At 45.8% G+C, this 25,469-nt stretch overlaps 1 protein-coding gene across 6 annotated transcripts in view; it reads left to right on the top strand.

Annotated features, from left to right (window-relative positions):
- Positions 1-25,073, top strand: part of TEC (tec protein tyrosine kinase) — a 122,456-nt gene extending 97,383 nt beyond the window's left edge. For all 6 annotated transcript variants that reach the window (XM_008248628.4, XM_051831418.2, XM_008248637.4 and 3 more), the window contains 9 exons: positions 4,398-4,477; positions 5,810-5,943; positions 10,157-10,231; positions 12,621-12,792; positions 12,883-13,099; positions 18,209-18,273; positions 21,553-21,671; positions 21,756-21,913; positions 24,420-25,073. In XM_008248628.4, the coding sequence (XP_008246850.1) occupies positions 4,398-4,477; positions 5,810-5,943; positions 10,157-10,231; positions 12,621-12,792; positions 12,883-13,099; positions 18,209-18,273; positions 21,553-21,671; positions 21,756-21,913; positions 24,420-24,503 (1,104 nt within the window). In that variant the 3' untranslated portion in view covers positions 24,504-25,073. The remainder of the gene's footprint in view (positions 1-4,397; positions 4,478-5,809; positions 5,944-10,156; positions 10,232-12,620; positions 12,793-12,882; positions 13,100-18,208; positions 18,274-21,552; positions 21,672-21,755; positions 21,914-24,419) is intronic.
- Positions 25,074-25,469: the final 396 nt, after the last annotated feature.

Here is a 25,469-nt window from a genome sequence, read left to right as displayed (position 1 = left end):
TGAACAACACAACTGTGACCTCTCAGGGCTGCAGGGGGGAGCTGGCCAGAATCCAGGGGCCCACGGGGTTGGTTCCTTCTGAGGGCTGTAGACAGAGGATCTCTCCTAAATCTGTGACCTCAGCCTGCAGAGGGCCGTGTCTTAACATCATCTTCCCTCTCAGCGTGTCTGTCTGTCCAAATTCCACCCCTACCTTTTTTTTTTTTAAGATTTATTTATTTATTTGAAAGAGTTACACAGAGAGAGAAGGAGAGGAAGAGAGAGAAAGAAAGGTCTTCCATCCTCTGGTTCACTCTGCAATTGGCCACAATGGCTGGTGCTGCGCTGATCCGAAGCCAGGAACTTCTTTTGGGACTCCCATGTGGTTGCAGGGGCCCAAGGACTTGGGCTATCTTATACTGCTTTCCCAGGCCATAGCAGAGAGCTGGATTGAAAGTAGAGCAGCTGGGACTGGAACCAGCACCCATGTGGGATGCCAGCACTGTAGGCGGCAGCTTTACCCGCTACACCACAGCGCCGGCCTTCCCCTCCAACATTTTTTTTTTTTAAAGGTTTATTTATTTATTTGAAAGTCAGAGTTACATACACACACACACACAGAGACAGGGAGAGAGAAATCTTCCATCCACTGGACCATTCCCCACATGGTTTAATAGCCAGGGCCAGGCCAGGCCAAAGCAGGAGCCAGGAACTCCATATGGGTCTCCCATGTGGGTGGCAGGGGCCCAGGATCTTGGGCCATCCTCCACTGTCTCCCAGGTGCATCAGCAGGGAGCTGCATTGGAAGAGGAGCAGCTGGGACACAAACTGGTATCCATATGGGATGCCGGCTCTGTAGGCAGAGGCTTAGCCTACTATGCCATGGTGTCAGCCCTTACTCCCTTTTTGTGAGGGCACCAGTCACTCTGGATTAGGGCCCACCCTAATGATCTCATTTTAACTTGGTCACCTCTATAAAAATCCTATCTCCAAATAAGATCTTATTATTATTAGATTTATTTTTATTTGCTTGAAAGGCAAAGAGAGAGGGAGAGGGCTCCAGAGAGGGGAAAGAAGAGAGATAGAGAGGCTCTTCCATTCACTGCTTCATTCCCCAAATCCAGCCAGGACAGGGCCAGGCCAAAGCCAAGAGCCAAGAGCCAAGAACTCCATCTAGGTCTCCCACACAGATGGCAGAGACCCAAGCACTTGCGCCATTATCTGCTGACTTCCCAAGGGCATTAGCAGGAAGCTGGATTGGAAGTGGAGTAGCTGGGATTTGAACTGAAACTCTGATAATGGTGGCTTAACCCACTACACCTTAACTTGTATGTCACAATGCCAGTGACTAAGATCATATTCTGAAATACTGGAGGTTAGGAAACAAGCTTTTGGTTGTAAATAAAACACTTAAACCTTTAATGCTGGGTCATAGCTATATATCAGTAATGTAATCTTTCTTACTGATTTATCATTTACTAACCTTGATTTTAGTACTTGTGTTTTACCTTTTTCCTTGAGGTTTGTTTTTAAATAATTTACCTTAATATTACATCTTTTATAAATGAACTTTATTAAAATATTTAATTGTCCTTAGAAATACCTGTGCTGAGGGGGGCTTTGGCACAGCAGTTAAGTTGCTGCTTGGGATGCCTGCATCCCGTATTGGAGCCAGTGCCTGGGTTTGAGTTGCAGTTCTGTTTCTGATCCAGCTTCCTTCTAGTGTGCATCCTGGGAGGCAGCAGGTGAAGCTTAACCTCAGATTACTGCCATCCACGTGAGACCTGTGTTGAGTTATAGGCACCTAACTTTGGCTTGGTCAACTCTCACTGTAGCAGGCCTCTGGGGAGTGAACCACTGATGGAAGGTCTTTCTATGTCTCTGTCTCTCCCTAACTCTTTTCCCTTTCCCTAGCTCTCATTCCCTTTCTCACTCTTTCAAATAAAGAAAACGGAAATGCATGTGCTGAAATTCCTACACGTAGTATGGAGGGAACTACACTGGGCTAGCTAAAAGAACCTGAGTCGGCTGTGACTTTCTAGGTTATGCATGCATTGTAAGATAAGGAGATTGGATTAGAAGATGACCCCCCGCCCCGCGCCAAAAAAAAAGTTCTTCACATTTCTGATGTATTTATTCTATTCAGTAATAGTTGCCAGTCTTTAAACCCCAGGCTTTCTCACTTTATCTCTGTTAATTATCACCAGTCAAGGTTTTGTTGAACTCTTGTTTCCATTGTTCAGCTGAGAAGGCTATGGCAAATGACTTTGCCTGGCTCAGACTACAGGTGCCGGTGCCCATTCTCCATAGGATTCTTTTTTTTTTTTTTTTTTTTGACAGGCAGAGTGGACAGTGAGAGAGAGAGACAGAGAGAAAGGTCTTCCTTTTGCCATTGGTTCACCCTCCAATGGCCGCCGCGGCCAGCGCACTGCGGCCGGCGCACCGCACTGATCCGATGGCAGGAGCCAGGTACTTCTCCTGGTCTCCCATGGGGTGCAGGGCCCAAGCACTTGGGCCATCCTCCACTGCACTCCCTGGCCACAGCAGAGAGCTGGCCTGGAAGAGGGGCAACCAGGACAGAATCCAGCGCCCTGACCGGGACTAGAATCCAGTGTGCCGGCGCCGCAAGGTGGAGGATTAGCCTAGTGAGCTGCCGCGCCAGCCCATAGGATTCTTAAGTGCATTCCTGGAAGCCATACAGTGAGAGGCAACAGTAAGTGAGTGGGCAGCCAGGCAGCCTGGGATCCGAGTCATGGTTCTGCTACTTCCTAGCTGTCTGATCCTGGCACGTTACCCAGCCTTTCTGGTCCCCTTTTCCTTATCTGCGAAGTAAAGTGGAGATAAAAGTAGTGTCTATCTCATAGGACTATTTTGAATATTAAATAAATTCACACATTAGAACAAAATAATAAAGTCTTAATTAAACTACAACTTAACTTATTAAATTCTCAGTAAATAAATATAGCTCTCCTAACTTCAGCTTTCTGCTAATGTGTACCTGGGAGGCAGCAGGTGATGACTCAAGGTAATTTGATCCTTGCATTCATGTGGGAGATCTGGACTGAACCCAGCTCCCGTCTTTGGCCCAGCCCAGCCCAAGTGCTGTGGGCATTTGAGGAATGAACCAGCAGATGGGAGCTCTCTCCCTGTCTCCATGCTCTCTCTCTCTGCCTCTTAAAGAAAGAAATGATAGCAATCACCATTTTTAGCTGAGTGATTATTGCAATTATTGTCCCTAATTGTTCTTATCAGATACATTTGTGAAGCTTTGTTAATTTCATTGTCTTTCTTTTATGTGAGAATAAAATATATTTTATTTTTCAACTATTAAATGACTTTTCATCTGAAAGTCATTTACACATACGAGATTGGACATGCTGTTGTTGGAGGAGAGGTATTTGAGGTTTGGGGCTTCTATTTCCTGCTCCTCAGCTTGGAACCTGATGCAGACTCGTCCTTTTTAATCATTCAGCATTGTTTCTGGCTTTGGATTTTTTCTGCTTGCTTTACTTGTACCTCCATCTCTTTTGTCAAGAGTGACATTTAACATTGACTCCAGGGGAATTAAGGATTTGTAAATACACTTTTATAAAGAGCACTGAGATATTTACAGAAAAAAGCCATATAAATGTAAATGAAACTGAGCCAGGATTCAAAGCTTACAGCAAACATAAAAAAAAATATGATATGAAACCCAGTCTTTCAAAAATACATTTTTCTTTTCTCTTGCTTTTTATCAATGATTTATTTATTTGAAAGGCAGAGTTACAGAGAGAGAGAAAGAGAGAGCGCTTCCATCCTGTGGTTCACTCCCCAAATGACTTCAACAGCTGGGGCTGCATCAGGCTGAAGCCAGGAGCCGAGAGCTATATCCACGTCTCCCATGTGGGTGTCAAGGGCCTAAGCACTTTAGCCATCATCTGCTGCTTTCCCAGGTTCATTAGCAGGGACTTGGACCCAAAGTAGAGCAGCCAGAACTCAAACCAGTACTCACAGGTTACCAGCATTACAGGCAGCAGCTTAACCCATTGTGTCCAACGCTGGCCCCAGAAATAACATGTTTTCAGTGACTGTTGTTGAAGATGTACAGGAATTGCAGAATCTTTCCTGTTGGTTCTAGAAAGGCCCTGAGAGACGATCTGGTTGAAATGCCTCACAGTAGCTGGGAGAGGTCTTGTAGTGGTGGGGAGTCCTGTATGCTTGCTTTGGCTGGTCTCAGCCCAGTAGCACAAAGTAGAAAGTCAGGCGGATGGGAGAAACCAAAGAGCCCCAGTGGTAAGTTGTGTTTCTCCACACCAGATTTTCTAGGAAAAGAATAGAAATCATAGAATTGTAAGATTGAGTTCTTGAATCTTCTCTGGGGCACTGATTAATATCAGTCATTGTAGTAAAAAACATTTTCTTAACTTGGTTTTTAGGATAAAGAAGGTGGTTTTATGGTAAGGGACTCCAGTCAACCAGGCTTATACACAGTGTCCCTTTATACGAAGTTTGGCGGGTAAGTAATCTTTTTTTTTTTTTCAAATATAGAAGTATTTTTTGGCTGAACTTCTTATATTGTTTGTACATATTCCTAATTTTCAAAAATTATGCTGGTTTTTAGCATTAAAAAATAAAACCTAAACTTGATTTCTAAAGTTTATACTGTTTTTTTGCCTTTATATTTTCAGCAGTTTCCCCAGTCATTTTCCAGATATCATGCATTGCTTAGTGACAGCATATGTTCTGAGAAACAGGTTGTTAGGTGATTTCGCCATTGTGCGAACACCAGAGTCTGCTTACACAAACTAAGCTGCTGCGGTATCACTAGCTAATATGAACTTACAAGACCACTGTCTATTCAGGTTACCCCTGTGACGTCATTCCACAGCATGTAACAGTACTAAGAATGCTTGTAGGAACTGGAGTAACGGTCAACAAGTAATTGCTGTGTGCTGAGCAGAGTACAGGGATACAACAGTGAAGGAAGTGGGCACGGACCCTGTCCTCCAGGGTAATGGGAGTTACAGACAGGCAAACAAGCAGTTATGGTGGTAGGTGAACAAATGCTATGGCAGAAGGGTAATGTGTGTGTGTGTGTGTGTGTGTGTGTGTAGCCAGGATACGTCTGAGTTATTTATGAATGTTGTCCTAAATTACTTCCAAGCTGAGCCTGCCAAAAGTGAGGAAGGAAAAAACTGAGTGGAAGGGAAAAAGTGTTTCTGACCCAAGAAACTGCCTGGGCCCGGAGGTGAAAGAAGACATGAAGAGTTCTTGGGTGGAAAAGAGTATCACAGCTGCAATGCGGAGTTGGGGGGGGGCAGAGTGAAGGGAGGTGAGGGAAGCCCACCAGACAAAAGCAGAAGCCGATGGTGTCAGTGTTGGAACATCCTGGGAGTCATGCTGAGGGTTGTCAGCAGGAGCTGACTTGAGAAGACCTGTGTTCTAGGAAGATGTCTAAGGGGGAATTGGTACATTTGTAAGCCTAATCTGTTGACTTTCAGAGGCATAAGTACTCTAGACATTTGCAAGTTTTTGCCAACAGCAGAGACAAAAGCAGTGGCAGCCAGAAGTTATTTTAAGACTTTTAATGGTGGTTCAATGGAGTTGGTAAATGCCCTCTTATGTAGTCTCATGCAGGGGACCAAGCATGTTATCAATGACTATTCTGAACACTTCTACCTGTTAATGTGGAGGATGACTCCAAGAAGAATATAAGGAAAAATGAAGTTTGTGTTGGGAACAGAAAGGGCCAAATGGAGGGAGCCTGTGATGACCCTGCAGAGAACATTTTAAGAGTGCAGTCATATTTTACCAACTTGGCTCTAGCACATTTTGATTTTTGTTTCAGAGAAAGTTCATCAGGTTTCAGGCATTATCATATAAAGGAAACAACAACGTCTCCAAAGAAGTATTACCTAGCAGAAAAGCATGCTTTTGCTTCAATTCCTGAGATTATTGAATATCATAAGCACAATGCAGCAGGTAAGTCAGCATTAAAACCTGCTTCAAATATTAGTAAGGAAAATGATCATACATGATGAATCCTTCCTTGAGCAGCTTTAATGTGTAGCTAGATCATTGTGGAATGTGACTGATTTAAACTTATCGCATAGTAAGGAAGTACAAAAAAAAATCAGAAATACCAAGACTCATAAAAAGTGTTCACATTTCTGTGGTTTCTATCTTTGATCGTAACTAAAGTTCAGCGTATGTCCATCTCAGAGTAGTCACAGGAGCTGTCAGACAAAGCAGGATTTAGTCTTATGTTATACTGGCTTCCAAAAACTAGATTACAGATGCTTCCTGACTTATGACGGGATTACATCCCCAAGAAGGCCATCATCTGTTGAAAATGCCCTAAGTCAAAACTGCACTGAGTGCACCTGACCTATCAGCATCATCCTTGAGCAGCACAGCTCACTGTGGAGCATTGGCTGTTGCTGCTCTTGACTGGGAGCTGTAGCTGTAGCTGCTGTCTCTACCTCGCCTTGTGAGAGAATTCGGAGCCACGTTATCTCTAGCCAAGGAAGAAAAAATCCAAATCCACCCCCTTGAAATCTGGTTTCTGCTTAATGTGCATTACTTTTGAACCATCCTAAAGCTGTAAAGGAAAATCCCAACTAGAACCAGCTGTTATCAGGTCTCTTGAGTTTCCCATGACTGAGTCCCTGCCACCCTTACCATCAGCATGGGAACAAACCAAACACCAACAGACAGAAGCAGAAGCCGCATTTCAGCTCATGAAGTTTCCACAGGATGATGTAGAACTATTATTAGCTTTGACTCTTTGAAGACATACCTGAGCAGGAGAAATAGCCAAATGCCTAACTTAATATATGAAAAGTTAACTTTTGAAATTTTATAGAAGGCTGTCTTTGCAAAACTTGTTATTATTTAGTGACTCTGGTGACTTTTTTCAGCTAATGGTAGGAAGTTACTGAGCAGTAATTTACATTGTATAAAGTTTGCTAGTTGAAAGTCTACAATTCAGTAGTTTTTAGTAGGTTTGCAGAGTTGGGCCAACTGTTACCATAATCTAATTTTAAGAACATTGTTGTCATCTGCAAAAGAAATGTTGTGCCCACTAGCAGTTACCCTGTGTTTCCCTTCACCAAGCCAGCCCAAGGCAACCATTAATCTACTTTCTGCCTATATAGAATTGCCTATTCTGCACATTTCATGGAAATGGAATCACACTATGTGGTCTCTTTTGCCTGGTTTCTTTGATTCAACGTAATGTTTTTGATGTTCATCCATGCTGTAGATGTATAAATATTACACTAACCTCTCCCGTCTTTTCAATCTTCATCACAAGATTATTGAAATGATCAGGTAATATATAAGCAAACTGCAGAGAACTTGACAACCAGTAATTATATAATAAGTTCTCCCTATTGCTGAGTCACTACTCAGAGCCTAGCAAGTGTTGTGGAATGGTAAGGTTCTCAGGCTAGCATCCAAATCTACATGTGCTAGGTGGTTAGACAGGGGATCAGCCTCTCTATTTGCAAATCCATAGGCTCATCTTAACATCTACCTGTTGTGTTAGAAAGTCAGGCTTCATCTACTGATGAAAACCAAGACGCAGCCTGGATATATACAAACTGAAGGCATAATGATGTTTAGGAAAGCAACTTACTGACAATATCACTAGGGATTCTGGACAATATAAATGCCACAGAATATTTTTTTTTCCACAACGGACTTACTGAATATGTCCTTAGAAGTTGGTTTGTGGGGCTGGTGTTGTGGTGTAGCAGGTAAAGCTGTTGCCTGCGATGCCAGCATTCCATATGGACACTGGTTTGTGTCCCATCTGCTCCACTTCTGATCCATCGCCCTGCTAATGTGCTTGGGAAAGCAGCAGAGGATAGCCCAAGTGCTTAGGCCCCTGCATCCATGTGGAAGACCTGGAAGAAACTATAGGCTCCTAGCTTTGGCTTGGCCCACCCCAGCTGTTACAGTCATTTGAAGAGTGAACCAGTGGATGGAAGATCTCTGTCTCTGTCTCTCCCTCTCTTTCTGTAACTCTCCCTTTCAAATAAATAAATGAATATTTAAAAAAAGTTGATTTGTGGACTTGGAATAAAGAAAGAGTTCCTGGGGCAGATAAAAATTCTAAATTCAGGCAGCCTATTGGATAAGGTATCCAATTATTTTTATAATCCATTGTATGGATTTTGTTTCTCCCATTTTGTTTATCACTCATTAGTTGATAGAATTTGGGTTGTTCCCACATTTTGACTTTTATAAATAATGCTGCTATAAACAGTTGGGTACAAGGTTTTGCATAAAAATGTTTTCATTTCTGTTGAGTATTTACCTAGGATTGGATTTTCTGGGCCATAAGATAATTGTGTGTTGGACATTTGAGGAACTAATTCATATCACTTTATCCCACAAGGAACTTTTTCAAGTCTGTCCTTTAAAAAAAAAAAAAAGATTTTGTATGTATGTATGTATGAGAGAGAGAGTGAGAGAGAGTTTCTATCTGCTAGCTCACTCTCCAGTGGCCACACAGGTGGGGTTAGGCCAGACTGAAGTCAGGAGCCTGGAACTGCATCCTGGTCTCTCATGTGGTTGGCAGGAACTTGTACTTGAGCCATCATCTGCTGCTTCGCAGGCTCATTAGTAGGGAATTAGATTAGAAGTGGAGTAGCTGAGTTTCAACTGGCACTTGAATATGGGATGCGGGTGTTCCAGGTGACAGCTTAACCCATTGCACCACAAGGCTGGCCCCTCAAATCTCTTACCTGTTATTTTCTTTTGTGGTATTCACATTCCCTTAATTTTTTTTTCTTTTGTGTTCTTGTAGAAGTTTTATTTTTTAGCACTGTCTCACTCCATTCAGCACACATGTAATCAGTACCTACTGTGTGTCAGGAACTAGTTCAGATTTTGGGGAGCCTGTGATGGATTTGATTGACCACCTGGGTGGAGACAGATATTTTAAATGACTCTGAGATATGCTGTCATAAAGGGAATCCAGGTACCATGAGTAGAAGAAGCACTTCCCATCTCTTGCTTAGTGTAGTAAGCAACATGCTAGAAGATTGGATTGACTTCACGGATGTTCAGTAATTTATATTTCCAGTGGTTAAGGTCTTGGAGCTGATTTTTGTGGTAAGATTGCTAACATGGAGGTGCATATTTGATTCAGCAGTTAGGCTGCTGCTTGAATGCCTGTGTCCTATAAAGGAGTGCCTTGGTTTGATTTCCATTTCTGATTCTAGTTTCATGCTGAGAGGCAGCAGGTGGTGGCTCCAGTAGTTGGGCTTCTGCCACCCACGGTGGAGACCCAGATTGAGTTCCTGGCTACTGGCTGCAGGCTGGCCCAGCCCAGGCTGTTGCAGGCATTTGGGGAGTGAATGAGCAGATGAGAGATCTCTGTCTGTGCTCCTCTGACTCTCTACTTTTCCAGTAAATAAAATAAATGTAAGAAAGTATTATTAGAGGGTTAACATTGAGTTATAGCAGGTGAATGACTTTAGTTTTAAGCAGACTAGTATATACTTTTATACTTCAGCTCTCATACAGGAAAAGAACACAAAATAATAACTGTTAGAAGTCTTTTACATCCTTTCAAATATTTGAAAAGTGCAGAAGCTAGCATGTGCTGATAAATGCAGTAGAATTTAAAACAAAATGCTGTAGTATTTAAAAGCATGTAGCCGGGGCGCCGGATTCTGTCCCGGTTGCCCCTCTTCCAGGCCAGCTCTCTGCTATGGCCCGAGAGTGCAGTGGAAGATGGCCCAAGTCCTTGGGCCCTGCACCCGCATGGGAGACCAGGAGAAGCACCTGGCTCCTGCCTTCGGATCAGTGCGATGTGCCGGCTGCAGCGCGCCGGCCGCGCCGGCCGTTGGAGGGTGAACCAATGGCAAAGGAAGACCTTTCTCTCTGTCTCTCTCTCTCTCACTGTCCACTCTGCCTGTCAAAAAAAAAAAAAAAAGTCTTTTACTTCCTTTCAAATATTTGAAAAGTGCAGAAGCTAGCATGGTGCCTGATAAATGCAGTAGAATTTAAAACAAAATGCTGTAGTATTTAAAAGCATGTAGCACAGTGTTGTCTGAGCACACAGAAGGGGGGCAGTGAATTGATAAATGAATGGATTTGTGAGTGAGTTTGTACTTTAGTATTTGTCTTTGCAGGATGATTGAAGAATGAGTTCAACTGCAATATTGTCTTTGATTTCTAGGACTCGTCACCAGGCTGCGATACCCAGTTAGTACCAAGGGGAAGAATGCACCAACCACTGCAGGATTCAGCTACGGTAACTCTCATTTTGTAATTACATTGGCTAATTTTCCTGGAAAAGGAACCATTTTCAGGGGCAGGTGTTTAGTGCAGTGGTTTAGATGCCCACATCCCATCTCAAAGTGCCAGAGTTTGAATCCCAGCTGGACTCTTGATTCCAGCTTCCTGCTAATCTACACCCTAGGAGGTCGCGGGAGGTGGCTCAAGTCCTTGGGCCCCTGCCACCCATATGGGATACCCAGATTAAATTTTGGGTTCCTAGCTTCAGCCTGATCCAGACCTGGCCTTTGTGGGCATGTGGGGAATGAACCTGCAGATAGAAGGTCTTTCTTTGTCTTTTTGCCTTTCAAATAATAAAAAATTCAAAAATCTATTATCACTAAACAGATTTAGATATATAGAATTCTACACAGTGGAGCTGTTTGTATGAGTTTTCTAGTATGGGTTTTTAGATAGTTATCCTTTATAGCTATTGTGACCTTCGATTTTATATTTTCTTTTCTTTTTTTTTTACTTTCTCTTTTTTTTAAACTTTTATTTAATGAATATAAATTTCCAAAGTACAGCTTATGGGTTACAATGGCTTCCCCCCCATAACGTCCCTCCCACCTGCAACCCTCCCCTTTCCCACTCCCTCTCCCCTTCCATTCACATCAAGATTCATTTTCGATTCTCTTTATATACAAATCAGTTTAGCGTACATTAAGTAAAGATTTCAACAGTTTGCTCCCACAGAAACATAAAGTGAAAAATACTGTTTGAGTACTAGTTATAGCATTAAATCTCAATGTACAGCACACTAAGGACAAAGATCCTACATGAGGAGTAAGTGCACAGTGACTCCTGTTGTTGACTTAACAAATTGACACTCTTGTTTATGGCCTCAGTAATCACCCTAGGCTCTTGTCATGAGCTGCCAAGGCTATGGAAGCCCCCTGAGTTCACTGACTCTGATCATATTTAGACAAGGCCATGGTCAAAGTGGAAGTTCTCTCCTCCCTTCAGAGAAAGGTACCTCCTTCTTTGATGACCCGTTCTTTCCACTGGGATCTCACTCGCGGAGATCTTTCATTTAGGTTTTTTTTTTTCCCCCAGAGTGTCTTGGCTTTCCATGCCTGAAACACTCTCATGGGCTTTTCAGCCGGATCCGCATGCCTTAAGTGCTGATTCTGAGGCCAGAGTGCTGTTTAGGACATCTGCCATTCTATGGGTCTGCTGTGTATCTCACTTCCCATGTTGGATCGTTCTCTCCCTTTTTTATTCTATCAGCTAGTATTTGCAGACACTATTCTTGTTTATGTGATCCCTTTGGTTCTTAGTCCTATCATTATGATCAATTGTGCACAGAAATTGATCACTGGGACTAGTGAGATGGCATTGGTACATGCCACCTTGATGGGATTGAATTGGAATCCCCTGGTATGTTTCTAACTCTACCATTTGAGGTAAGTCAGCTTGAGCATGTCCCGAATTGCACATCTCTTCCCTCTCTTATTCCCACTCTTATATTTAACAGCAATCACTTTTCAGTTAAGTTTCAGCACTTAAGAAGAATTGTGTATTGATTACAGTATTCAACCAAAAGTATTAAGTAGAACAAACAAAAAAAATACTAAGAGGGATAACATATTAAGTTGCTCATCAACAGTCAGGGTGAGGGCTGATCAAGTCACCATTTCTCATAGTATTCATTTCACTTTAACAGGTTTCCTTTTTGGTGCTCAGTTAGTTGTCACCTATCAGGGAGAACAAGTGGTATTTGTCCCTTTGGGATTGGCTTATTATACTCAGCATAATGTTTTCCAAATTCCTAACAGGGATCCCTTTTCAGTTAAAATTTAAACACTTAAGAGTAATTGTGTGTTAATTACAGAGTTCAACCAATGGTACTAGAACAAAAAAAAAATACTAAAATGGATAAAATATTACATTGTACATCAACCGTCAGGACAAGAGCTGATCAGGTCATATTTTCATCCTTATTCATAATTCAGTAGGAAACATTCTGTCAGTGAAAAATAAGTGTTAGCATGTGACATGAAAAGTAATTCTAAGCCTTCCTGGTTCTCCCCCGGGCTTTGTTGGTTACTCACTAAAATGTAAGGGTGGAGGATTAGAGAAGCTTCCAACCTGGTGTTCTTATTCAAGTTCAGTTCTTTCCAACTTGGAACTGAAAAGCAAAACCAAACCAAACAAAAACAACAAACTGATCGCAGGAGGAAGAGTGGTAAATGCGGAAGTATTCGTGTTTTATGCAAAGTCCTTAGCCTTCAGCTGCGTTAGTGGAAACGTAACTCCTGCAGCCTTCTCCTGCCTCCTTCAGGTCGCTTGGCTGGCATGGCGACAGTTTGGAAGGGCTGTGTTCCCTTTTCACTTGCTGACGTCTGCCCCCTTCTGTCTTGCAGAGAAGTGGGAGATTAACCCTTCAGAGCTGACCTTCATGCGGGAGCTGGGCAGCGGGCTCTTCGGAGTGGTGAGGCTTGGCAAGTGGCGAGCCCAGTACAAAGTAGCCATCAAAGCTATTAGGGAGGGCGCCATGTGTGAGGAGGACTTCATAGAAGAAGCTAAAGTGATGATGTAAGTCACGCGCAGCCCGTGGCCCTCCCGTGCCCTGGTGACTTCTGTTCTGTGGTACCTATGTGTGTGTGTGTGTGCCTTCCTTCCCAGGAAACTGACACACCCGAAGTTAGTCCAGCTTTACGGCGTTTGCACCCAGCAGAAACCCATCTACATCGTCACCGAGTTCATGGAGCGCGGCTGCCTTCTGAATTTCCTCCGGCAGAGACAAGGTCACTTCAGCAGAGATGCGCTGCTGAGCATGTGTCAGGACGTGTGTGAAGGCATGGAGTACCTGGAGAGAAACAGCTTCATCCACCGAGACCTGGTAACCAGGACCCTCCCGTGTGCCCGTTCATTGGCTGAAGTGCTGTGCAGCACAGGGTCAGCTCTGTGCTGGGAGGCATTCATGCCCATGTTTGTTTGTAACCATGTTTCACTGTATGTGTGGTTTTAAGATTTATTTATTTGTTTGAAAGTCAGTGTTGCAGAGAGAGAGAGGAAGAGAGAGAGAGAGGTATAGAGAGAGGAAGAGAGAGAGAGAGAGAGAGAGGGAGGGAGAGGTCTTCCATCTGGTGGTTCACTCCCCAAATGGCCACAATGGCCAGGGATGGACCAGGCCAAAGCCAGGAGCCAGGAGCTTCCTCCTAGTCTGCCACATGGGTGCAGGGGTCCAAGCACTTGGTCCATCCTCCACTGCTTTCCCAGGCCATTAACAGAGAGCTGGATCAGAACAGGGACAACCAAGACTCGAACCAGCACCCATATGGAATGCCAGCACTGCAGGCAGTGGCTTTACCCATTATGTCACAGCACTGGGTTCCACCATTATTTATTTATTTATTTTTTTAAATTTGAGAGTGAGAGTCACAGACAGAGAGAGGGAGAGACAGAGAAAGAAGTCTGCCATCCACTGGTTCACTCCCCAAATGGTGCAACAACCAGAGCTGGGCCAATCCAAAGCCAGGAGCCAGGAACTTCTTCTGGGTCTCCCATGTGGGTACAGGGGCCCAAGCCCTTGGGCTGTCTTCTTTTGCTTTCCCAGGCCATAGCAGAGAGCTGGATCTGAAGAAGAGCAGCCAGGACATGAACTGGCACCCATATGGGAAAGCCAGAGGCTTAGCCTGATGTGCCACAGGGTCAGCTCCAACCATTATTTTTAAACTTTGTAAATTTAACTCACCCCATTATCTTAAAGGAAAGATCTTTATTAAATGTAATGATTCGTGTAGTTAAAGTCTCCAAGCAACCCTCCTGACATCAGTTATCTGATCTCCAGAAGAGTGCTGTGAGGTCTGGCAGATTTTATCTCATCACTGTCCCCTAGGCAAGAAAGGCAGCTTTGGGGACGTGAAGTGGCTGCCTACTGTAACACACAGGGAAGTTAGGCTTGGCTTTGGCCTCTGACTAAATCCCAAATTGTTTCCCACCTCTCACACTATAAACAGAACCTTGATGAGAAATCCTTTGGTTCATTTTCTTTGTCTGTAATCCTCGGGCAAAGATGGAGACTCACGTGAACTTCTGACCCTACCAGGAAAGGAGATCTGTTGGTGGCACTAATTCATTGTGATGCACACTTCCTACTGTTTCTCCTCCCACTCTTTCTCCTCTGCTCCCCCTCCCACTCTTTCTCCTCTGCTCCATTCTCCCTGCTTTTCTCCACGAATGTGTCTGTTCTCATCCTGTCAGTAGCACCTTCACCAAAGCAAGCGTGGCTACCCTCTGGATGGTCTCGTATTCGAGTTGCACTTTTGTGGTCAAGCACAGACACAAGTCTTCCAGAGCAGCAGCAAAGCATTTTTTTTTTTTAAATTAAGGATCACCATCGGTAGATGTGGTTCTTTTCTTTAAGATTTATTTATCTAGTTGAAAGGCAGAGTTACAAAGAAGCAGAGGCAGAGAGAAAGAAAGAGAGAGATCTTCCATTTGCTGGTTCACTCTCCAAATGGCCCCAATGGCCCGGGCTGAGCCAATCCAAAGCCAGGAGCTTCCTCCAGACCTCTCGTGTAGTCGCGGGGCACAAGCACTTGTGCCATCCTCTACTGCCTGCCTTCCCAGGCCACAGCAGAGCTGGATCGAAGTGGAGTAGCCAGGGCTTGAATTGGCACCCACATGGGATGCTGGCACTGCAGGCGGCAGTTCTACCCACTACGCCGCAGCTTTGGCAACTAGATAAGGTTCTAATAAATATTTCACAAATGTAAACTCATTTTGAGTCATTATAACAACCCTTGGAATAGATATTATGATTCTACAAATAGGATAAGATAACTGACCAGTGTCAAGTCAGTTGTGGATCCAGGGTTTGAACCCAGGGAGTTTCACTCCAGAGTCTATACTGTAACCGCTGTGCTGTGTCATATCTAGATTTAAAGTATAACAGGGAGCTGATGACTTGGAGATGGAAGACTTGGTTTCCAACATGTATTTTGGGACAGTTACATAGTCTTTCTGATACTCTGTTTCCATATCTGTAAATTGTGGGTGTCGCTCCCCCTCTTCGTGGAGGAACGACACAGGACCCTGCGCTGTTTTTCGTCTGTTCGGCCCTCCCCGGGTTTGCTGCTGGTTCTTCCCGGGTTGGCTACTATCCCTTCCACCTCCGTGGAAGGGCGGTTCCCCCTGGCCACATTCCCCACTTCCGCAGGGGAGCGGCACACCGCCGGCCGGTTCTCTCGGGGGCTGCACAGGTGTTCCCTCAGATGTTCCCCTTAGATGTTCCCGGTGCATGCCGTCTCTCTCCTCCTTTATAGTCCTCCTCCGCCAATCCTAACTTGGCTGCCCACACGCCGAGTACGCTGCTCTCCAATCAGGAGCAAGTCCTACAGTTTATTGGTTGAACTGGAGGCAGCTGTGCGGAAGCTGTTTACTTCTCTCCCAGCACCATATTGTGGGAGAGCAGATGCATAGAATAAGTCTTAATTCCAGTAACTCAGTCCAGTCCGGGCCGCTCCCCACAGTGGGTATAATACTTTTTTGCTCAAAAGATTGTTCTAAACATCATATTGTACTGGGGCCAGTGCTGTGGCATAGCAGGTAAAGCTGCTACCTGCAGTGCCGGCATCCTATATGGGCTCCAGTTCAAGTCGCAGCTGCTGCATTTCCAATCCAGCTCTCTGCTGTGGCCTGGGGAAGCAGTACAAGATGACCCAGATCCTTGGGCCCCTGCACCCACATGGGAAGACCTGGAGGGAGCTCTTGGCTCCTGGCTTCGGATTGGCACAGCTCCAGCCGTTGCAGTCAATTGGGGAGTGAACCAGCGGATAGAAGACCTCTCTTTCTCTTTCTCTGCCTCTCCTTCTCTCTCTGTGTAACTCTGACTTTCAAATAAATAAATAAACTGGGGCAATGGACTTGTAAAACAGACCTGATAGTGTAACAGCCATTATTGTTAGCACTATACTTGGTGATGACAAAGAACATGGCTTTGTCATGTGGAAATTTGTGAGCTAAGCATCTTCTTCCTTTTTGTACATATGAAACTGATAAAAGTTGAAGGTCCCCATGAGTGTGACAGACTGCACCCGTCCACAAAGATCATGTCTTGCTGAAAGCAATTTTTGATATAATATTGATGGTAGGTTTGTGTTACTCCTTAAGGGAAGATTCATATCCTCCTCTGTGCTGGGGGAAATCTGTTGACTGTTGAGTCAGGGCCTGTGGAGTGTCTTCCAGGGCGGGTGGAGGTGGTCCAGGGAATGGGTGTTAACTCTCACTTTAGAGGAAACTCTTACAATGCACTCATCAGCAAAGAACCTCATGTAAGTGGCATTATCACATACAGAAAATAAAGTTCTGCATAACTGGGAAGAGAGATACATATATTTTTTTAAGATTTACTTATGGCCGGCGCTGCGGCTCACTAGGCTAATCCTCTGCGTGTGGCGCCAGCACCCGGGTTCTAGTCCCTGTTGGGTGGCCAGATTCTGTCCCGGTTGCTCCTCTTCCAGTCCAGCTCTGTGCTGTGGCCCGGGAGGAGAGTGGAGGATGGCCCAAGTGCTTGGGTCCTGCACCCGCATGGGAGACCAGGAGGGAAGCACCTGGCTCCTGGCTTTGGATCGGCGCTGTGTGCTGGCCGTAGCGGCCACTTGGGGGTGAACCAGCAGAAAAAAAAAGACCTTTCTCTCTGTCTCTCTCTCTCACTAACTCTGCCTGTCAAAAAAAAAAAAAAAAAGATATATTTACTTATTTGAGAGGCAGAGTTACAGAGAGAGAGAGGGAGAGACAGAGAGAGGTCTTCCATCTGCTGGTTCACTCTCCAAATGGCCACAATAGCTGGAGTTGGGCCCATCTGAAACCCTAAGCCAGGAGCTTCTTCTGGGTCTCCCACACAGGTATAGGGGCCCAAGAACTTAGACCATCTTCCACTGCTTTCCCAGGCCACAGCGGAGAGCTGGATTGGAAGGGGGACAGCTAGAACACAAATCGGCGCCCATATGGAATGCTGGTGTAGAAGGCAGAGGCTTAACTTACTATGCCACAGCACTGTCCCCAAAAACTACATCTTGATCCACGGGTTTTGATATTAAAAATGTTTTCCCTCTGAGAAATACTATGTCTTTTTAGCAAACTATTTTTCTTGAATCTTATAAAGCATGGCAAGAAAATATGGATTTAAAAATCCACAATTGGCCTGTGTCGTATCTCATGTTATCATGTACTGGAAACATAGTAAATGATAAAACAGACTGTGTTCACACACAGCTGTTCTTTTCGTTGTTGGTAGGTGAGATTGCCCAGTCACCGAGCAAAGCCGTTGGGTAGGAGATTGGCTCCCCTTCAGTTTGGTGGTTAAGTGTCAGTAAGCTCAGTTGTCCTGGACTGAGGACATCAATAGATGTTACTGGAGTCTGAGAATCCCATTGCTTAATAAGAATAGGACTGGCGGGGGAAGGTGGGTTCACCTTTGTCTTAGTGCCGTGTAGATAGGACTGTTGGTTGGTAAAGGAGGTGTAGTAACGCCTTCTTGCAGATGAGACTTAATTTTTTGAAGGTTTTTATTTAATGAATACAAATTTCATATATACAACTCTATTTCAACTATTTGCACCCACCCAGACACACAAAGTATAAAGTACAGTTTGAAGACTAGTTTTACCGTTCATTCTCATAGTATAATACATTAAGGACAGAGGTCCAGCATGGGGAGCAAGTGCACAGTGACTCCTGTTGTTGATTCAACAACTGACCCTCTTATTTATGACGTCAGTGATCACCCGAGGCTCTTATCATGGCAGATGAGACTTCCTGGTCTTTGTACCCATTCTTTCAAATGTGTGGGAGACTCTTCCGGGGGAACGGGGAACGGGTAAAAGCAACATATCTACCATCTGTACCCAGTGACTGAGTTACAGTACATTTAATACAAATGGAACTTGTATTTTTCTACTTCTATTGTGCAACTTTTAAACTTACGTGCTGTCCTGTTTTCTAGGCTGCCAGGAATTGTCTAGTGAATGATGCGGGAGTTGTGAAAGTATCGGATTTTGGAATGGCCAGGTATGGCTGAGTCTATGTGGTTTTAGGCGATGTTCATTTTGTCCTGTAGAATTAATAAGTATGGGAATAATCTGCACTGATGATGAAGATAGCAAATATTGTTAACAATTCTGAGATAACTGTATTAAAATTAAAGTATATGTTCTGAACTCGTAATTCTCTCCACTAGGTGGTAGTATAGCTTGTTAAATACACGACTTTTGTCTCCTCTGTGCGAGTTAGAGTTCTAGAATCTTTTGTTTTCACAGAAACACATTTGATGGTAAAGTTCTTAGACTATCAACATCTGCATTGCTTTTATTCCTTGAATCTTTCTAATATTGATAGAGTGTTAGAAAAGATCTTTTAAAAAGTTCAACAAGTTTTAAAAAGAAGTTTTAAAAAGTTCACAGAAAAATGGAACTAAAAGATAAAATTTGGGGCTGGCATCGTGACATGGTCAGTTAAGCTACCGCCTACAACGTGACATCCCATACGGATGCCCCTTTGAGTCCCGGCTGAGTCCCGGCTGCTCCACTTCTGATCTAGCTCCCTGCTGATGTGCCTGGGAAAACAGCAGAAGATGGCCCAGTGCTTGGGCCCTGCCGCCCAGGTGGGAGACCTGGGAGAAGCTCTGGCTTCTGGCTTCAGCCTGGCCCAGCCCTTGCTGTTAAGGCCATTTGGGGAGTAAACCAGTGCATGGAAGATCTCTCTTTCTATCTCTTCCTCTTTCTCTGCAACTCTGCCTTTCAAATAAATAAATCTTTAAAAGAATATATAAAGTTTAGTGCAAAAAAAATTGAAATCCACACATATGAGAGCACTTAAAAAGTTCATGGAAAATACACATTATGAAAAGCTATACATGATTTCAAAGTTTCTCTTATATGTATGAGAGAGAGAGAGAGGAACAATCCTATCTACTCGTTTACTCTAAATACTTGCAGTGGCCAGGAGAGCTGAAACCAGGAGCTGGGAACTCAGTTGGGTGGTAGAGACCCAGTTGCCATTAGTGGGAAGATAGCCAGGAGCCAGAACAGAGATCGAATTCTGGTATTCTGATGTGGGACTTGGGCATCCTAACCAGGGTCTTAACCACTAAGCCAAATGTCTGCCCCTACACAATTATTTATTCCATTTTCCATGAAGTTTACCACACACCTTGATATTTAGTTTGTTCTTCTGTCTCTGCTTCTGTCTCTCCTTCTTTTCACCATTCATCCGTAAGGGATCAGGTGTCTGCTCTGTGCCTGGCACAGTGCTGGGCTGAGCCAAGCAGAGAACAAGACCTCCGAGTCCCTGCCCACATGTGGCTTGTGTTCTGGGTGAGGGAGAAACCCAAGACCCGAGAATAAACGTAGGCACTGGAGCAGCGGTCAGACTGTGGCCTGTCAATCTGGCCCACACTTTTTCTTATGTTTTTTACTTTTACCGTGTATTGTATTTAATTTTGATACTTAGGGAGAGAGAGAGGGAGAAAAAGAGAGAGAGAGAGAGACCTACCTATCTCTCATCTTCCAGCTCATTCCCCAGATCACTACAACAGCCAGGGCAGGGCTGGACCCGGCCAAGATCCAGGAAGTCAGTCTGGGTCTCCCACATAGGCTTGAGCCATCACCTGTCACCTCCCAGGGTGTGCCTTAGCAGGAAGCTGGAATAGGGGCCGAGCTGGGACTTGAGCCGGTCACTCTGATACGAAATGTGGGTGTTCCAAGTGGTGTCTTAACTGCTACGCCAGATGCCAGCCCCAATCCCAGTCCCTGCTTTTTACTGCCTGTGTGTGAGCCAACAACAGCTTTTTTATTCTGAAGTAGTTGGAAAAAATGGAAAGGCTATTACGACACATGAAAATGATCTGAAATTCAAATGCCAGTAGCCATCAACATGGTGTAGTGAGACGTAGCCTCGCCCCTCCATCCATGTGTTGTCTGCGGCTGCTCTCACACTGCAGTCGCCATGACAGGGGCTGTACAGCCTGGGAAGTGGGAGCTATAGTGTGTGGCCCTTTACAAAAGTGTCCACTGTCCCCTGTGGTCGGGATAGTGTGGCTAGGGGGTGGCAGGGCAGCCGTGATGGTCCCTGCGGTGTATCTGGTGGTGAGGAAGACCTGATGCGATGCAGGTATTTGAATGAGGCTAAAAGCAGGAAGGAGCCAAGCAGGTGCAATCTGGGGATAAAATATTCCGAGGGGAAGAAAAGTGCAAAGCTTGCAGTCTGGAACCAGATCGGCCTGCTCAAGAAACCGTAAGAGGGCCAGGGCAGCTGGCTCCAGGCAGGGCCAAGGTTAGCACCTAAAGAAACTCAAGCCTCGGAGGGCAGAAGGCTGGGTCTGATGGAAATGGGACCAGAACGTCTGACTTTCAGTATTAATTCCCCAGCGCTCTTTGTGTGCTTTCCATAGAGATATCGTGGATCCGACAGGCGGTCCTGTGCTTTCATAAGCTCAATCTGTGCTCTGGTTAGTTGCTCTGAGATATTGCACACTCTCAGTTCAGGCTGCTCTGCTCGGGCTGACAGCCCCTGGTGGCCTTGTCTGCCAGCTGCTGAATCACCATCTAGTATAGCACGAGAGATGTGTGCAATTATTTGACCATTTTCTCCCGACAGCTTTTAGAAATGCTATGCCCACATAACACGTGCTTATGTTCCTCTTGTAAATGCACCCCGGACACATTGCAGATGGGGCTGAAGTGGCTCATTTACCACCTCTTGTGAAGGATTCGCCAGAGGTGGCCAGAGTTACAGGTTTCTGTGTGTCCTTCCGGGGGACTTCGAGTTACACTCTGATTGCATGGTGTGTGCATGTGAATGTGGAGACGTCGTGCTATCTTGCCATCCTTGCACACGTCGTTGTATCTTTTTTTTTTTGCACTTGCATCTTCCATATGCTGTAGTTTCAGTTGTACTGGGGCTAAAAGCACTTGTGTCTCTGGCTACTTCATACCATCCACTTTAGAGATTGTCTGCTTTAGATCTTTCACATATGGGGCCTTTGGGTTGAATTTTGTTTAAAGAACAAAATTGCTTGCCAGAAAGTTGGCAAACTATTTTATTGTATCCTGCCTTGATTGCCCCAAGAAAAGAAAAGGTGATTAGGAAATGAAAGTGCGGATGGTGAAATGAAGACGTACGCTTCGTGTACTTGAGTTTAGCTGAGGGGGGGGGACATCAGCAGGCGTGGCCCCGGAGGTGAATCCTCAGCTTCCACTGGGTGCTTCCGGGGGGTGGGGGGTGGAAAGAACTTGAACAAATGCAGATGGTGCTTCAGAGGTGTTAACCTGGGATGTGTCTTAATGCCAGGTATGTTCTGGACGATCAGTACACAAGTTCTTCCGGTGCCAAGTTTCCTGTGAAGTGGTGTCCACCTGAAGTGTTTAATTATAGCCGCTTCAGCAGCAAATCGGACGTTTGGTCCTTTGGTAAGCTCCCCGGCCCGTGTGTCCTCAGCTCTGCTCCGTGGAAGAAGCACGCACAGCATCTGAAAATCCCTTTTCCTTTTCCAGGTGTGTTAATGTGGGAAGTGTTCACCGAAGGCAGGATGCCCTTTGAAAAAAACACCAATTATGAAGTGGTAACCATGGTTACCCGCGGCCACCGACTCTTCCGGCCAAAGCTGGCATCCAAATACATCTATGACATGATGCTAAGATGTTGGCAGGAGGTATGGGTGTCTGTGCTTTCTGTTTGGATCTGAGGCACTCAAGGGTTGGGCTTGCTGGGTAGCTAATGAGCAGTCCTTCAAGACCAGGTGAGGCGCTGCGTGTTTTATAGGAAGGCGCCCTTCTCAGCCAAGTTCTGCAGAGTGGGAGGAGGACCATAAAGAACTGGAACATGCTAACAGTGACTTACCAAATTCAGGCTGCTGCCTCGCTCCAAGTGGGAATCTGCTCCCACAGTTGTCTGAGCCAGGGATTCGGGGAGTAAGCCTAGAGAAGTTGATTGAAGTATTACTCTCTATTATTTTTTTAAGATTTTATTTTATTTATTGGAAGGACAGAGTTATACAGAGAGAGGTAGAAACAGAGAGAGAGAGGTCTTCCATCTGTTGGTTCACTCCCCAAATGGCTGCAACGGCTGGAGCTGTGTCGGTCAAAAGCCAAGAGCCAGGAGCTTCTTCCAGGTCTCCCACGTAGGTGCAGGGGCCCAAGGACTTGGGCCATTTTCTACTGCTTTCCCAGACCATAGCAGAGAGCTGGATCTGGAGAGGAGCAGCCGGGACTAGAACTGGTGCCCATATGGGATGCTGGCGCTTCAGGCCAGAGCGTTAACCTCTTCTGCCACAGCGCCGACCCCACTCTTTATTATTTATTTGGCAGACAGAGAGAGAGAGACAGAGAGACAGAGAAAGAGATCTCCCATCTACTAGTTCCCTCCTCAAATGCCTGCAATAGCCACGGCTGGGTTAGGTTGAAGCCAGGCACCCAGAACTTAATCCAGGGCTCCCCCATGGATGGCAGGGGCCTAAGTACTTGAGCCGTCATCTGCTGCCTCCCAGGGTGCACATGGTCAGGGAGCTGGAATCGGAAGCAGAAGTGAGACCTGCACCTGGGCTCTTCCATGTGGGATGTGGATGTCCCAAGTGGTGGCTTAGCCGCTGCACCAAATGCCTCGCCCTGGAGTATTAGTCTTTTTTTTGTTCTTCTTCTTCTTCTTTTTTTTTTTTTTTTTTTGACAGGCAGAGTGGACAGTGAGAGAGAGAGAGAGACAGAAAGGTCTTCCTTTGCCGTTGGTTCACCCTCCAATGGCCGCTGCGGCTGGCGCACCGCACTGATCCAATGGCAGGAGCCAGGTGCTTCTCCTGGTCTCCCATATGGGTGCAGGGCCCAAGCACTTGGGCCATCCTCCACTGCACTCCCTGGCCACAGCAGATAGCTGGCCTGGAAGAGGGGCAACCGGGACAGAATCCAGCGCCCCGGCCGGGACTAGAACCTGGGGTGCCGGCGCCACAGGCGGAGGATTAGCCTAGTGAGCCGCGGCACTGGCCGAGTATTAGTCTTTTAGCAGAGAGAGTTCCTTTCTCTGGACCTCAAGGTCCTCAGGTAGCCTTCCTCAGAGTCTTTGGAGGTTCTAAAAAGTCACCTTAAAGAAGAGATTAGATACAAAATAACTTTGGAAAGACAATAACATTAGCTGGTGGGCACTGTGTGCTAGGTACTATACCAAGGGCTTTAGATTTTGTTCTCAAAATAACCCTTTGAGGTCAGGCCCAGTGGCCCAGTGGTTTAAGCTGCCCTTGGGGATATTCCGGCTGCTCTGCTTCCGATTTAGCTCCCTGTTAATGCACCTAGGATGGCAGTGAATGATGGCTCCAGGACTGGAGTCCCAACCATCCACATAGGAGCCCCAGGTGGGGTTCCTGGATCCTTGCTGCAGCCTGGCCCAGCCCCAACTGTTGGCAGCCATGAGGGGAGTGGGCCAGCAGATGGAAGATCTCTTTCTCTTTCTGTCACTCCCTCTCTCTCTCTGTAGCTCTGTATTTCAAATAAGTAAATAAATCATTCTTACACACACACACACACACACACACACACACACTTTGAGGTGTAGGTACTGTTCCTGTGACTACTGGAGATGAGAAGACTGACACTCATGAGGTTGATGCGTGCCCAAGGCCAGTCAGTGGCAGAGCTGCAGGGACCATCAGATGCCCAAACCCCAGCTCTCAGCCCCCCGCTGCGCAGTGAGTGGCATGGGCAGAGACTTTCTGGGCAGGAAGTGGTACTAGGTGGAGAGAGAACTGGGGAGGGGAGCAGGGGTAAGGAGGTGGTTACAAAGACGGTGTGTGCACCCGAGGACCGAGATGGGTCTGATTTTGCAGAGAGCAAGCACATGGGAGGGTTTTTGTGGGAAATGAAATTGAGTAACAAGGGGATGGGGGAGGGTCAGGTTACCCAGGGCTCTGCAAGCTCTGATCTTGCATGCACTGAGAAGTCCTGTTAGGTTCCAGAACAGGGGCATGAAGGCAGTGCCTGAGAGAGGTTAGTCTAGAGGTGGGCGTGCTGGCTAGAGAGGCAGAGATAGCCCTGGTTAGAGAAGGATGCCTGCATGTTCCAGTCCCAAAGCACCGAGCGCCCCTCTGCAGTAGCGTGGGCTGCACGAGTTTGAGCAACGAGAAATTTTCTTTGGACTGGATTGTGGACCCACCATTCTTTGACTTTTAATTGTAGAAACCAGAAGGAAGGCCTTCCTTTGAAGAGCTGCTGCGTGCCATAGACGAACTAGTTGAATGTGAAGAAAGCTTTGGAAGATAGTGGCACTGGGACCTGCGGCGCCCAGACTCCAAAGCACGAGGAGGAAGCGTCCCTGTGTGGCCAGCCTTCCTTAGCACCTGGCGTGCCGACTGTCTGACTTAGAAGTGGAAACACCTAAAGAGTGTGCTTCAAGACCAACCCTAACTCTGAGATGGGATCTTCCGGATTGCAGAAACGCTGTGTAGAGCGAGATGAGCAGCAGTCACTTCTCTTCACTGCTCGGGCGCTTGAGTGCTGACTGTAGGCTGGCACCGTGCCCAGGCCACAGCTTTGCCTCTTGGAGGCGTGCACGTGGGACCGTGCTAGCTGGTGCCACACGAGGCCAGAGTGTGTGGGAAGGGGAAGGTATTAGACCCATATTCCCGCAACTCCTTTCTCCCTTCGACTTTCCAGAAAGCTGGGCCCGTGGCGTAGTCTAGAACTGGGTTCTAGGTAAATGAGGAGCCTGCCTTGGATAGGTGCCATCTTTTATTTTGAAAACATCTGTTTTCAAGACTGCTATTAAAAATATTTCTATGCTGTATATATTGTAAATATATATAATATATAAAGTTATATATTTATAAGAAACATGAGTTGTCTTTTAATCGAAACTTTTAATTCTGTTATACATGAGCTGAGTGTCTTAGGACTAAAGACTGTGTCCTACGGGTATCAATTCCTTTTCCCCTGGGGATCAAATATTCTTTATTGAAGAGAAGAACATCTGGACCCTCCTGTTGCTATTGCCACATACACACACACCCAGGTAGACGTGTTTCGGGGTGCCTGTCCAGCTTCGCCCCCAGACGGGCCCCGGGAACGGGCTCTCTGAACCCACTCGTGTTGTCCGTAGCTAATTGGAATCATGTGGAGTGAATCAGTTCCTCGGTTTAAAGAAGCTGCCCAGGGCACCTGTGCTGATTGGAAGTGCTGGGCTCTGGAGCGGACCGGGCAGCCCCAGGAGGGCCCGGCAAATGCTCATGC

The sequence above is a fragment of the Oryctolagus cuniculus genome, chromosome 2 (genome assembly GCF_964237555.1).
Source record: "Oryctolagus cuniculus chromosome 2, mOryCun1.1, whole genome shotgun sequence".
NCBI classification, from domain to species: Eukaryota; Metazoa; Chordata; class Mammalia; order Lagomorpha; family Leporidae; genus Oryctolagus; species Oryctolagus cuniculus.
The sequence above is the reverse complement of the archived record's forward strand: the minus strand, read 5'-3'. Positions and strand labels throughout refer to the sequence as shown.